This window comes from Artemia franciscana, chromosome 10, assembly GCF_032884065.1.
Source record: "Artemia franciscana chromosome 10, ASM3288406v1, whole genome shotgun sequence".
Taxonomy (NCBI): Eukaryota; Metazoa; Arthropoda; class Branchiopoda; order Anostraca; family Artemiidae; genus Artemia; species Artemia franciscana.
The window spans coordinates 24,931,539-24,944,581 of NC_088872.1; the positions used below are offsets into that span (position 1 = coordinate 24,931,539).

At 37.6% G+C, this 13,043-nt stretch overlaps 1 protein-coding gene across 2 annotated transcripts in view; it reads left to right on the top strand.

Moving 5' to 3' along the window:
- The window catches only part of LOC136031964 (bicaudal D-related protein homolog), a 117,107-nt gene that overhangs the window by 26,615 nt on the left and 77,449 nt on the right, over nt 1–13,043 (top strand). For both annotated transcript variants that reach the window (XM_065711979.1, XM_065711978.1), the window contains exon 3: nt 11,333–11,449. In XM_065711979.1, coding sequence (XP_065568051.1) covers nt 11,333–11,449 — 117 coding nt within the window. The remainder of the gene's footprint in view (nt 1–11,332; nt 11,450–13,043) is intronic.

The window sequence follows — 13,043 nt, forward strand, 5'->3', positions numbered from 1 at the left end:
TTCACATTTTAATGTTATCTCCGCTTTCTTTAAATTCTATTTTCCTGTAATCTGCCGTTCAAATAGTTCATGCACAGGTTTCTCCTCCTCTGCATTAAACTAAAACATTTTCACTAATATTAGTAGTGATGCTATAACAGGTACAGACCTTACACCCTTATTTGGGTACTAAAGTTTGCCTATACTAAACTATAGCCTTGAGCAATTTACACAACCAGCCTCCCAGATAGGTATCTGAGGCTTTTGGGTGAATGACTTACATATTCCAGTCAGGATATGATTGGCAAATATTTGATAAAAGCAATGCCCAGTTATTATAATACTTAATATCAAGTCATGAAAATTATATGAATAAATTTGTTGTTGTTTGAAAATATTGATTAGCATTAAGGACTTGCATAAAGTCGAAATATATAAAGGCGTACATATTTTAAGCAATGATATGACGATCCTACAACCTCCAAGAGCCCCCCTCCCCCTCACCCAAACCTCTTCCTGTTTTGGATTAAGAATTTTTTGCACTCAGTTTTCGGAATTAAAAATTTTTTGGACTTAGTATTTTTTGGGACTTGGAGTTTTTAAACTTGGAAATTCTTGAACTGGTGAACATGTTTTTTTTTTCGATTTTCTTATGCGGCAGCCCCAGTGGTACTCTATGACTGGTCATGGACACCACCTAGTTTATTATATGTTTTCATATATTATTTTTGTTTATTGGAATGATAAACACTTGCATCACATATGAAAAAAAATGTGAAAATATAATATTTCAAGAAAGTATGTGCACTTGATAAAGCATCGTTGCGTTGAATGCTGACGAAGATAAATATTTGAATTATGAGACAAGCATTAATGGAGATCTTATTGGAAATGTATGCGTGCGTTTCCATGACAGTGAGAGATTAAATTTCTTTGGAGGATCGAAATGATTTAACTCTTATGGTGGAAGATATGCGACAGTAGGTACCTCTAGAGAAAGTAGTTCTCAAAGATAAGACAAACCCTGAAACTAATAGTTGACGATGAAGATCCACCTCTTGCTAATGGTTCTGTTAATAGGTTACCCGTTGATATATTCTATCGCCATCTTTCTTGTATTAGCATTGAAACGAAAGCAGAGGGAAAAAGAAATGTTTACTGCCGCAATAATGTCAGAATGCATATCTTTTCTATGTGCCAAAACTGCGAACTGTCTTAAAACAATGTGGTAGTTGACAGTGAAATCGAAAACAAAATAAAAATGGTTTTGGCAGACAGTATAAAAACGGGGCATAAAGATGAATTTTTGAAAGAACAATTCGCATTTGAATAATATTGCTAACATTTATTGTATACCAACAGTAATACCAATAATACCAATGATGAAATGTGTGAAGCAATTGTAGCTGAAACCATGTTAAAAGTCACGTATGATCCCAAAATGGAGTAAATGTCATATCAGCAGAAAACATAATGAAGTATTTTATGGAATAGATTCAAAGCATTTATTTTTATTTTTATGATATTCTACATGTAGTTATTACAATAAGAATGTCTTATGCATTATTTTTTTGTGTTTCTATTATTTTTCAGGGTACGCCCACAAGTCGAACGTTTATTAAAAAGTCGGAGATGCAAGAAATGGAATTTTTAGAGATGGATATACTTCTAGTGGGATCAAAGGAGCGAATATTAGAATCAGAGATTGGTTAACAGGGCTTTTACCAAATTCTGAGAGAGATGAGCTTGATTTTTTCCAAACTCTGCAGAGACAAAGCAAATATCCACTCAGACAAACTGGCACACATAGAGAGAGAGAGAGAGAGAGAGAGAGAGGAGAGAGAGAGAGAGAGAGAGAGAGAGAGAGAGAGAGAGAGAGAGAGAGAGAAGGAAACAGTCACTCAGGCACAACGAAACACCAGCTCAGAGACACAGGTATAGAGAGAGAGAGAAAAACAAACAGTCGCTAAGAGACACAGGAAAAGAGAGAATGAGAGAGACAAAAACGCCTGCAAAGACACAAAGTCAGACACATAAAGATGCAAAGATAGACACGGGGAACAAGCCAATATCCGCTCAGACACTCAGGCACAGACTGAGAGACAAGGAAACAACCGCTCAGACACACAGACACAGAGGGTGAGAGAGACAAGGAAACACATACAATCACATAGTCAGAAAAACAAACAAACTAAGACAAGGACGGGAACAAGCAAACATCCCGATCAGACACATATGTACAGAGCAAGTGAGAGACAATCAGACAGCCGCTCAGACATACAGGTACAGAGAGAGAGAGAAACAAAAACGGCTACAAGCACACAAAGACGAACACGGTGCCTAGCAGACATCTGCTCTGACACACGGGGATAGAGAGACAAAAACAAATACAAACACACAGAGTCAGACATACAAACACGCAAGTTCAGACACGGGGACAAGCAAAAATCCGCTCAGACGCACAGACGCAGAGAGACAGACATAAACACGTACAAATACACGGAGTAAGACACAGAAACACACAAAGACAGAGAGAGAAACAAGCAAACACTCGCACAGACACACAGGCACAGAGACAGAAATGCTAAAATATCTACAAACACACGAAGATTTAAAGACAAAAACTTACAAAGACAAACATATAAAAAAGCAAACACTTGGTTAGGCACTTAGGCAGAGAGAGGGAGAGGGAGAGAGAGAGAGAGAGAGAGAGAGAGAGAGAGAGAGAGAGAGAGAGAGAGAGAGAGAGAGAGAGAGAGAGAGAGAGAGAGAGAGAGAGAGAGAGAGAGAGAGAGAGAGAGGAGAGAGAGAGAGAGAGGGAGAGAGAGAGAGAGAGAGAGAGAGAGAGAGAGAGAGAGAGAGAGAGAGACAGAGAGGAGGGAGAGAGAGAGAGAGATAGAATTACACGTACGAGAAGCAAAAAACGCTCTGATACATAGTCACAGAGAAATAAAGAGGGAGAGAAAGAGAAACAAAATACTACCAACGCACTGATTCATACACACAAACACACAAAGGCAGGCACGGGATCAAGCAAACATCCACTCAGACACACATATACAGAGAGAGACAGATAATAAAATACATACAAACCCACCGAGTCAGACTAAAAAAACACAAAGACAGACATGGGGACAAGCAAACATCCACTCAGACGCACAGACGCAGAGAGACAGACATAAACACGTACAAATACACGGAGTAAGACACAGAAACACACAAAGACAGAGAGAGAAACAAGCAAACACTCGCTCAGACACACAGGCACAGAGACAGAAATGCTAAAACATCTACAAACACAAGAATATTTAAAGACAAAAACTTACAAAGACAAACATATAAAAAAGCAAACACTTGGTTAGGCACTTAGGCAGAGAGAGAGAGAGAGAGAGAGAGAGAGAGAGAGAGACGGAGAGGGAGAGAGAGAGAGAGAGAGAGAGAGAGAGAGAGAGAGAGAGAGAGAGAGAGAGAGAGAGAGAGAGAGAGAGAGAGAGAGAGAGAGAGAGAGAGAGAGAGAGAGAGAGAGAGAGAGAGGAGAGAGAGAGAGAGAGTGAGAGAGAGAATTACATGTACGAGAAGCAAAAAACGCTCTGATACATAGTCACAGAGAAATAAAGAGAGAGAGAAAGAGAGGCAAAATACTACCAACGCACTGATTCATACACACAAACACACAAAGGCAGGCACGGGATCAAGCAAACATCCACTCAGACACACAAATACAGAGAGAGACAGATAATAAATACATACAAACACACCGAGTCAGACTAAGAAAACACAAAGACAGACATGGGGACAAGCAAACATCCGCTCAGACGCACAGACGCAGAGAGACAGACATAAACACGTACAAATACACGGAGTAAGACACAGAAACACACAAAGATAGAGAGAGAAACAAGCAAACACTCGCTCAGACACACAGGCACAGAGACAGAAATGCTAAAACATCTACAAACACACGAAGATTTAAAGACAAAAACTTACAAAGACAAACATATAAAAAAGCAAACACTTGGTTAGGCACTTAGGCAGAGAGAGAGGGAAAGAGAGAGAGAGAGAGGGAGAGGGAGAGGGAGAGAGAGAGTGAGAGAGAGAATTACACGTACGAGAAGCAAAAAACGCTCTGATACATAGTCACAGAGAAATAAAGAGAGAGAGAAAGAGAGGCAAAATACTACCAACGCACTGATTCATACACACAAACACACAAAGGCAGGCACGGGATCAAGCAAACATCCACTCAGACACACATATACAGAGAGAGACAGATAATAAATACATACAAACACACCGAGTCAGACTAAAAAAAACACAAAGACAGACATGGGGACAAGCAAACCTCCGCACTGACACATAGCCACAGTAAGAAAGAGATAAGCAAAGAGCCGCTCAGACACACTGTCACAGAGAGAGACAAAAACACCTACAAATACACAAAGATTCAGAAACACAAACATACAAAGACTGACATAGGAACGAGCAAACACTCGCCCAGACAGAAAGGATCAGAGGGAGAGAGACATATAAACATACAAACACACAGATTCATACATACAAACAGGACGAGACAGATACGGAGACGAGCAAACATCCACTCAGACACATAGGCACAAAGAGAAAGAGAGAGAGAGAGAGAGAGAGAGAGAGAGAGAGAGAGAGAGAAAGAGACAAAAAACCACCAACACACAGTGTCAGATACACAAACACAGAATGTCAGACACGGGGACAAGCAAACACCCGCCCAGAGACATTTAGACATTTGCACAGAGAGAGAGAGAGAGAGAGAGAGAGAGAGAGAGAGGAGAGAGAGAGAGAGAGAGAGAGAGAGAGAGAGAGAGAGAGAGAGAGAGAGAGAAACACATAAAACACACAAAGACAGACACGGGGACAAGCAAATGCCAGCTAAAACACATAGGCAGAGAGAGAGAGAGAGAGACGAGCAAACAGCCGCTCAGACACACATGCAAAAAGAGAGATAGAGAGAGAGACAAAAAACCTTCAAACACACAGAGTTAGACACACAAACACATAAAGACGGACAGGGGGACAAGCAAATATTCGCTCCGACTCACAGGCACAGAGAGTGAGAGAGGCAAAACACATACAAACTCATAAATGCAGAGATACAAAATACTAAGGCAGGCACGGAAACAAACGAACACCCACTCCGTGTCTGTCTTTTTATGTCTGTATGTCTGACTATGTGTCTGTAGGTGTTGTTGTTTCTCTCTCTCTCTTTATGTGTCTGTGTGTCTGATCAACTTTCGGCATATCTCTCTTTCTCCCTCTCTCTGCCAGTGTGTCTGAAGGGCTGTTTTCTAGTGCCTGTGCCTGTATTTGTGTGTTTGTATGTCTAACTGTGTCTGTATGTTTGTAACTGTGTGTTTGTACGTGTTTCTTTCTCTCTCTCTGCCAATTGGTCTGAGCGGCTGTTTGGCTCTCTCTCTCTCTCTCTCTCTCTCTCTCTCTCTCTCTCTCTCTCTCTCTCTCTCTCTCTCTCTTTCTCTCTCTCTCTCTCTGTTGTTATGTGTCGGGGTGGATGTTTTCTTGTCCCCGTATCTGCCTTTGTCTATTTTTATGAATGAATCTGTGTGTTTGTATTTGTTTTCGTCTCCCTCTCTCTTTGTACCTGTGTGTCTGAGCGGGCATTTTTTGTGTGTGTGTGTGGATTTTAGAAAAAATCCAGCTCACCTCTCTCTGGCTTTGGTAAAAACCCTGTTAACCTATCTCAGATCCTAATATACCCCCTATGAGCCCATTAGCAATATATGTCTCTTAAAATCCCTGTTCTTACTTTTCCAACGTTTTAATAAACCATAAATACTTCAGTATGTTATCTCTTGACATGACACTTATTCCATTTGGTGTAATACACGAGATTTAATATGGTTTCAGCTATAATCGCATCACACTTTTCATCATTGGTATTATTGGGTCATCGGATCATTGACTATGTCTGTTGGTATAAAATGAATGCTAGTAATAATGTCTACATGCGCTTTGTTTTTTTCAACAATTCATCTTTATGCCCCGTTGTTATATTATCTGCCAATGCCATTTTTACTTTGCTTTCGATTTTACTATCCATTACCAAATTTTCGTTTCATACTTTGTAGTTTTGGCGCATTGACAGTGCAGAAGTAGAAATTTCTTTTTCCCTTTGCTTTCATTTGGATACTAACACCAGAAAGATGGTGATAGGGTCGGTCAAACGGGTAACGTATTGCCAGAACCATTAGTAAGAAGTTGCCCTCATCGTCAACAATTAAATTCAGGCTTTAATTATTTTTAGCTCTAACTTCTCTGGAAATGCTACTCTCGTATATCCACCATCATAAGAGTTGAATCTTTTCGATGCTCCAAAGGACTTTAATATCTCTGTGTCATGACGACACACGCATACATTTCCACTAAGATATCCATAAATGCCTATCTCATAATTCAAATATTTGTCTTTGTTAGAATTCAAAGCAGCGATAACTTTATCATGTGCACATACTTTCTTGAAGTAGTTCATCTCCACTATTTTTAAAATGTGACGCAATCGTTAATTTTTCCAATCTACAAAAGAAAACTGATTGAAAATATTCAATAGACTAGACAGTGTCGATGACCAGCCATAGAGTACCAATAGGGCAGCAACATAAAAAAAACAAAAAACATTGTTCACCGATCCAAAAACAATTTAAGCCCAAAAAAGTTTGAATTCTAAGTCCTAAAATTCTAAGTTCAGAAAAAGGGAAAAACCAAAGTTTAGGGGAGGGTATTAGGGCTCTTGGAGGTTGTAGGGTTGTCATATCATTGCTTAAAAAATATACGATTTATCAATTTTGACTTTTTGTGTGTCCCCAATGCTAATCAATATTTTCAAAAGACAATAAATCTATTCATGTTATTTCCATGATTTCAATATTAAGTATTATAATAACTGAATTTATTTAGTGAAGATCGAATATTTGCTAATCATGCCCTGCCAGAAATATGTGGGTAATTCACCCAAAAGCGTCAGATACTTCTCTGGGCGGATGTTTATGTAAGTAGGTCAATACTCTACTTTAGTTTAGGCAGGCTTTAGTGCCCTATAAGGGTGTAAAGTCCATACCTGTCATAGCATCACTACTAACATTCACTAAGTATTCCACTAAAAGTATTTTAAGAATGGTTCATTTGATACCCCTTCTCAACAACTGTTTGAATCATACAAAGTACAATTTTCAGTTGTGTTTTGTGTTTGGGAATCTTTAAATTTTGCGTGATTTTTCTGTGGTGTTTTGCCGTTTATCTAACCTTGGAAACTGGCTGATTTAACTTGGAAACGCTACAAATTCTTCCAAGTCGTATAATAATAATAATAATAAACTATTGAAAAAGCGTAATTACAACTGATTCCTCCTTCTCTAATTGAGGGAAATTGGATAACTCCTCAAACAAAACCATGACTAAAAGCTGCTCTCCTGTTGTCTTGCTACAGTGTACTTGATTTATTTTTTTTTACACAAAATATTCTACTTTTTTTTATTTTTAGCTGAGGCACAAAGAGAACAATTCAAAAATTACAATGTCTTTCCTGTAAACAAAAAGGAACTAAACTAATAATTATACGAATTAAAATATTGATTTTTGACTCTATAGTAATGAGCAACTACAACAGCCTCTTCACTGACGACACATTTTTGGACGCCCGTGTTGTTGATAAGCATGTATTCACATTTTTGCTCAAATTGTTACTTTTTGTTTTAAATTATTACATTTGTCTATTTATTACTAACTGTTAGGTATATTTCAAATCAATTATTTCAAAGCCTAATCAAAAACTTTGCAAGGCTCACACTAACACTGCAGGACTCGCAAGTGCGTCATGCTGTGCTATATATTATATGAATAGTTAACTTATTTGCACTAATTCTGTCAGTATAAAGTAGGCCTCAAAAACGATCTCGTATTTTTGAAAGAAAACCTGATGTTTTTACGCAAATCAGTAAAGTGTTTAGAGTGATTAAAGGGGGAATTTTCAATTGGACTATGTTGTCAGAATCAGGTAGGAGCCTTTGTAAACAAAGCTGCTATTTTAAACCAGCACCGTGTCCAGAATTTTTTGGGAGTTGGGTTTATAAGGAAACTTAAAAACACACTAAAATCTGTTTGTATTCATCTTGTTACGTTTTCAAACCTAGAAGGGATGAAAGAGTTTCAAAATTCGTCGATTTTCTTCGGTAACTAGCAAAAGTTTGACTTGTGCTTTAGTCCATACTTATAGTATTGTAATTTATCAAATACAACAGAATAGTAATAAATTATGAATTGTTGTTTTTGAACAATGAATAATACTATTTCTCCGTGATTAACTGACTATGTTCTATGTTATTGCCTGTTTACGGATTTACGAATTATATTTATTTTGGAATCACGCAGGGCTTGGACGATACACGAACGACGACAAGACGAGGGATTCTGTCTGTTTCACGGATATCTTAGAAATTGTTGTAGTATATCAGATTTAGCATAACTCGTGAATCCTAATATAAATCAACCAACGATTGGTTGCTCATCATGCATCGTATTTCTTTACAACAGCATTACTAAATCTACTCAAAGTTATAATGGGATAGAAGTTCTAGACTCGAAAGTGGTAATAAAGAAAGGCATATCGATCATCTTTATGTGCTTATATTGTTGAGGGAACCAATGTTTCTTCCCCCTTGCCTGGCCTAATTTACGTCAGAATGACTCTTGCTTATCTTTATTTACCGGCTGTTGTTGTAGGCCTAGCTTACCCTGCAATCTTCGCTTCACAGTCGACCTCGTCTTCGGAAAAAGTTGAACGGTCTAGATAGAAACAAGAAATTGTTTTCGTGATAGCTGAATTTATTTTCCGTAAGCAGCTTGTTTAAAGACATCGCCGCGATTTTTTTAGCCTGACAATACTTAAGTCACAGTATGTTAACAGTAAAAGGCCTTCGGATTCCATCAAAGAGTTTGGATTTTTTCTGGAGGAAGAATAGATGCTCCACTTGGAAGCATTATCTCGTGCCTTGCTTATGCATACCACCTCCACCTTATGCCATGCCACCTCCACCTTATGCCATGCATCCTCCACCTTATGCCATACCACCTCCACCTTATGCCATGCCACCTCCCTCGAAATTAGTGGCTATGACCTATAATGCGTACGAATATCACACTAAACAGTGCTAGCTACTACCTGAGGGTAGTGAGGTGTGTGAACCAGAAGTTTTATCTGTTTTCTTTTAAGTGCATTAAAGCAGGTGTCTTGTTAACCATGAAATCTTTACAGTTTGTTAAAGAATTAAAAAAGTGTTAGAACATATCTTTTTCCTTTTTAATTCCTTTTTGAATTTTTTAGAAAGCAGAAATATCAGCCATTGTGCTTGCCATTTATTGAAAAGGAATGGCAAAAATATCCAATTACTTCTATCATTTCGTTCGGTTTCTCTTCGTCTAAATCCTTAGTTTGGATTTTCCACGTTGTAGCTTTTAGTATTTGGTTGATCAATTTCAATTTGTTCCAACAAAATGAGCTCTTTTCATTTTTAACTGACAAAATTTTGTTTTTTCTTAGTTGCCAGCTATTGTATCTTCAAGGCCAGGACTCAATAGTTTGACCTTCAAGGAGTTCTTCAATTTCTTTTTTTTTATCTTGATTCACTTCGGTAATTCATTGTTTTAAGTTCTATTGTTGTTTTATTTCTATTTTTTGTTGTTGAATAACTCAGCTCGATTTTCTTCATTCATAAATCTGCCAGTAAAGGAGAGCTTATTGAACACTTATGATTTTGAATTTCTTGATTCGTTTCATTTTTATTATGAATCTGCGTCGTCCAACGCTTGACAAACAACGGCTTTTATTATTTTCACAGATTGTGAATCAACAGCTTTTAATCTTTACAAAGTGAATCCCAAGAGTAGTAACTTAAACTCTTTCGAGTAATTGTTAAAGGGTTTTTCAGACAAAAAAAGAGGGCAATCCATAAAACACTAACAAAACACTAAAAGATAAAACACAATCCATAAACACTAAATCCTACCTTGTGTTGAAGTGGCCTTGTTTTCCAGGTTATCACCGTACTTCTGAAATGTAATTTTATATAAGTTGAGCAAGGTCATATCTAGAAGTTTTGTTCGCTGGGGTTTTTCGGGAAACGGGGGGATTCGTAAAATAGATGTAAAATACGCATTAAAAATTTATTTATATGCATTTTCTTACGTTTTTGTGAGTTGACAAAAATTTCAGGGGGGCTCATACCCCCCAACCTGTCTTCTTGATTCAGTCTTGAAGTTGAGCAATGTTAATTGTGCTGTAGGCTACCTTTTCAGGGACTTTTTTTTACCCCCATTTATAACTACCTTGAAACCCTGGGTCTCGACGTAGTTTGGTGATTCCACGCACAACAATGATCTTACTAAAAGAACAATAATTGTTATAATTTGTTTCCAAAACGGTACTATAATTTCTAATACTACAAATTTCCAGTGTGAAAAAACGATCTAGATAGGCCACGGCTTCGGGAAAGTTTGTTTAGCGGGTTAAATTCGGGAAATAAAAACACTTTTCACATGAATAACGTCACAAACAACCGAACATCCAGTACCCTAATAGTTTTGTTTTCTACAGCGAATAAAATGAAATGAAATTGCAGTTGTTTTGCAAAATAGATAAGAAATAATTGTATTTTTTCACCGCCTAGCATTAATAATAACACCAATAATAATAACCACCTAAATGGAAAATAAGGGAAATACTGTCATCTATCCACAGTAGTTAATAAAACCAGGATAACTCAACACTTAGGAAATTTGCCACTTTTGATTTTGCCGAGCAACGTGGACTAATTTGTTGCTACCTTGTCTAGTGTTCAACCAAATAGATTTGATTTCGTTTTCTCATTATTTGCATTGTGGAATCTAATTCTAAAAAAGACTGGGGTTAAGGTGTCCTACAGTTTTATGTTTAAATTTAATGTAAACTTTTTTACAATCGCTGAGCGAAAATTAATTCATTTAAAACATCAGATCCATCCTCACCCTTATAATTACAAAACCCCGATGAAAAAAGAAAAATCTTCTATAGGCCTACAATCCTATTTCTAGATACCTCATACAAAAGAGCTTTGTTCAAAAACCCATTAATACAATGATGGGACACTTTCGGTATAATCGATAAGGCAGTAGATACTATCAGTCACAAGGCTATATCCAGGGGATTTGACCCAACCCCCACCGAAATGTTGTCTGAATCGTAAAACAAAAAATCCTGGAAACGGCCTTGATCAGTCGTGTTAGTCTTATAAACTAAATCACTTCTAATTTTGAACGTGACAATTTTTTTCAGGCTTCCAAAAATGAAGAAAACCTTTGTCAACAGCTTCAAACTCTTCGTGACCAATTCAACGCGCGGCGGTCAAATTTTCAAGATCATGTGAGTCATCTAGAAATGCTTCGAGAAGAAGTAAGTGCTCGATCATTTCTTTATCAAGAAGTTCGATAAACTCTATAAAATGGAGTCGTTTAAAAAAAAGGAGATTTTTGTTTTGCTCGATTTTTAATTTAAATTTCTTATAACATATTTGATATTTATTTCTGGTTAGTTTAGAAATGAAGTAAAGACAAGAGAAAAATTTTACAATTTAGTGCACGAGCTCTATTTTTTTTTTCTGGGGCGTGTCAGCTTTTATTCTTATAACATAAGTCTTCCTAAAGAGTTCCTAAAGACATAAAGTCTTCCTAAGGCTTTTTTGATGCGTTGGTTGCCCCGCGTCCTCTCCGTAAAATAATCCTGTGCCGAATACCCTAATGCACTGTGCACAGCTAAGCGATACTCTGTAGCCGTTAGTTTTATTGGATAAACAATCTATAATAACGGTTTGTTTTTTATCTTCCCGCCAAGTTTCATCCCGATCCCTCCACTCCAAGTGTTTTTCAAGATTTTAGGTTTCTCCCTCCTAACTCCCCCAATGTCACCAGATCCGATCAGTATTTAAAATAACAGCTCTGAGACACGATATCCTTCCAAACAACAAATTTCATTAAGATCTGATCAACCGTTCGTAAGTTAAAAATACTTCTATTTTTCTATTTTTTCCGAATTAACGGGCCCCCCACTCCCCCCCCAGATGGTCAAATCGGGAAAACAGCTATTTCTAATTTAATCTGGTCCGGTCCCTGATACGCCTGCCAAATGACATCGTCCGAGCTTACCTGGAAGTGCCTAAAGTAGTAAAACCGGGACCGGCAGACAGAACGACAGACCGACAGAATTTGCGATTGCTATATGTCACTTGGTTAGTACCAAGTGCCATAAAACAGAAATTATTCCGTATATTAGGGGGGCTCCCCCTTGTTCAATACTCCTCTTCACCCTCAAATTTTTTAACAACTTTTACTTACTTTCGGTAGCAAAAACTTGTTTTTTTTATTTATTTCTGATTGTTTTCAGATAATCCCGGGAAATCCACCCCCCTCTGGAGAAAATTCCCCCCAAAAAATTCCTCTATATACAGTTCCTTCCATGTAAAATTCTTCCGCTGGGAAATTACATCCTGGCAGTTCCGTCCCCGCTGCAAATTCTTCCCGAAAAAGTTTCTGCCGACAGTTCTGCCTGAAAAATACTCTCTAGCATACTATTATTTGAAGAAGGACTTGCTTTCATTTAATTTCTTATATTTTTTCAGGTCATTGGGGAATATCCCTGTGTCGAAAATTTCCCCCTTTCGATCGATTCTCCCGTAGAAAATTTCCCATGGAAGCTTTCTTCTGGGGATAACTCCAACATGGAAAATTCCTCCCGTGAAAAATCCACCCTGTAAAGATCTCCAGAGAATTCCTACTCCGCCGAAAACTCCCCCCTGGTAATTCCCTCAAAGAGTCTAAAAAAGAGTCCAAAGACGCAATAAAAATGTTACATACACATGTACAATGGTATCAACAACAAAAAAGTAAGATAAATAACACGAATTTTGTGTAAGAATTCTGAAAAATTGTCCATGTGTAAAATTCCCCCTGAATAGGTCACATTTAGTAACTTCCATCATAATGGGAAATTA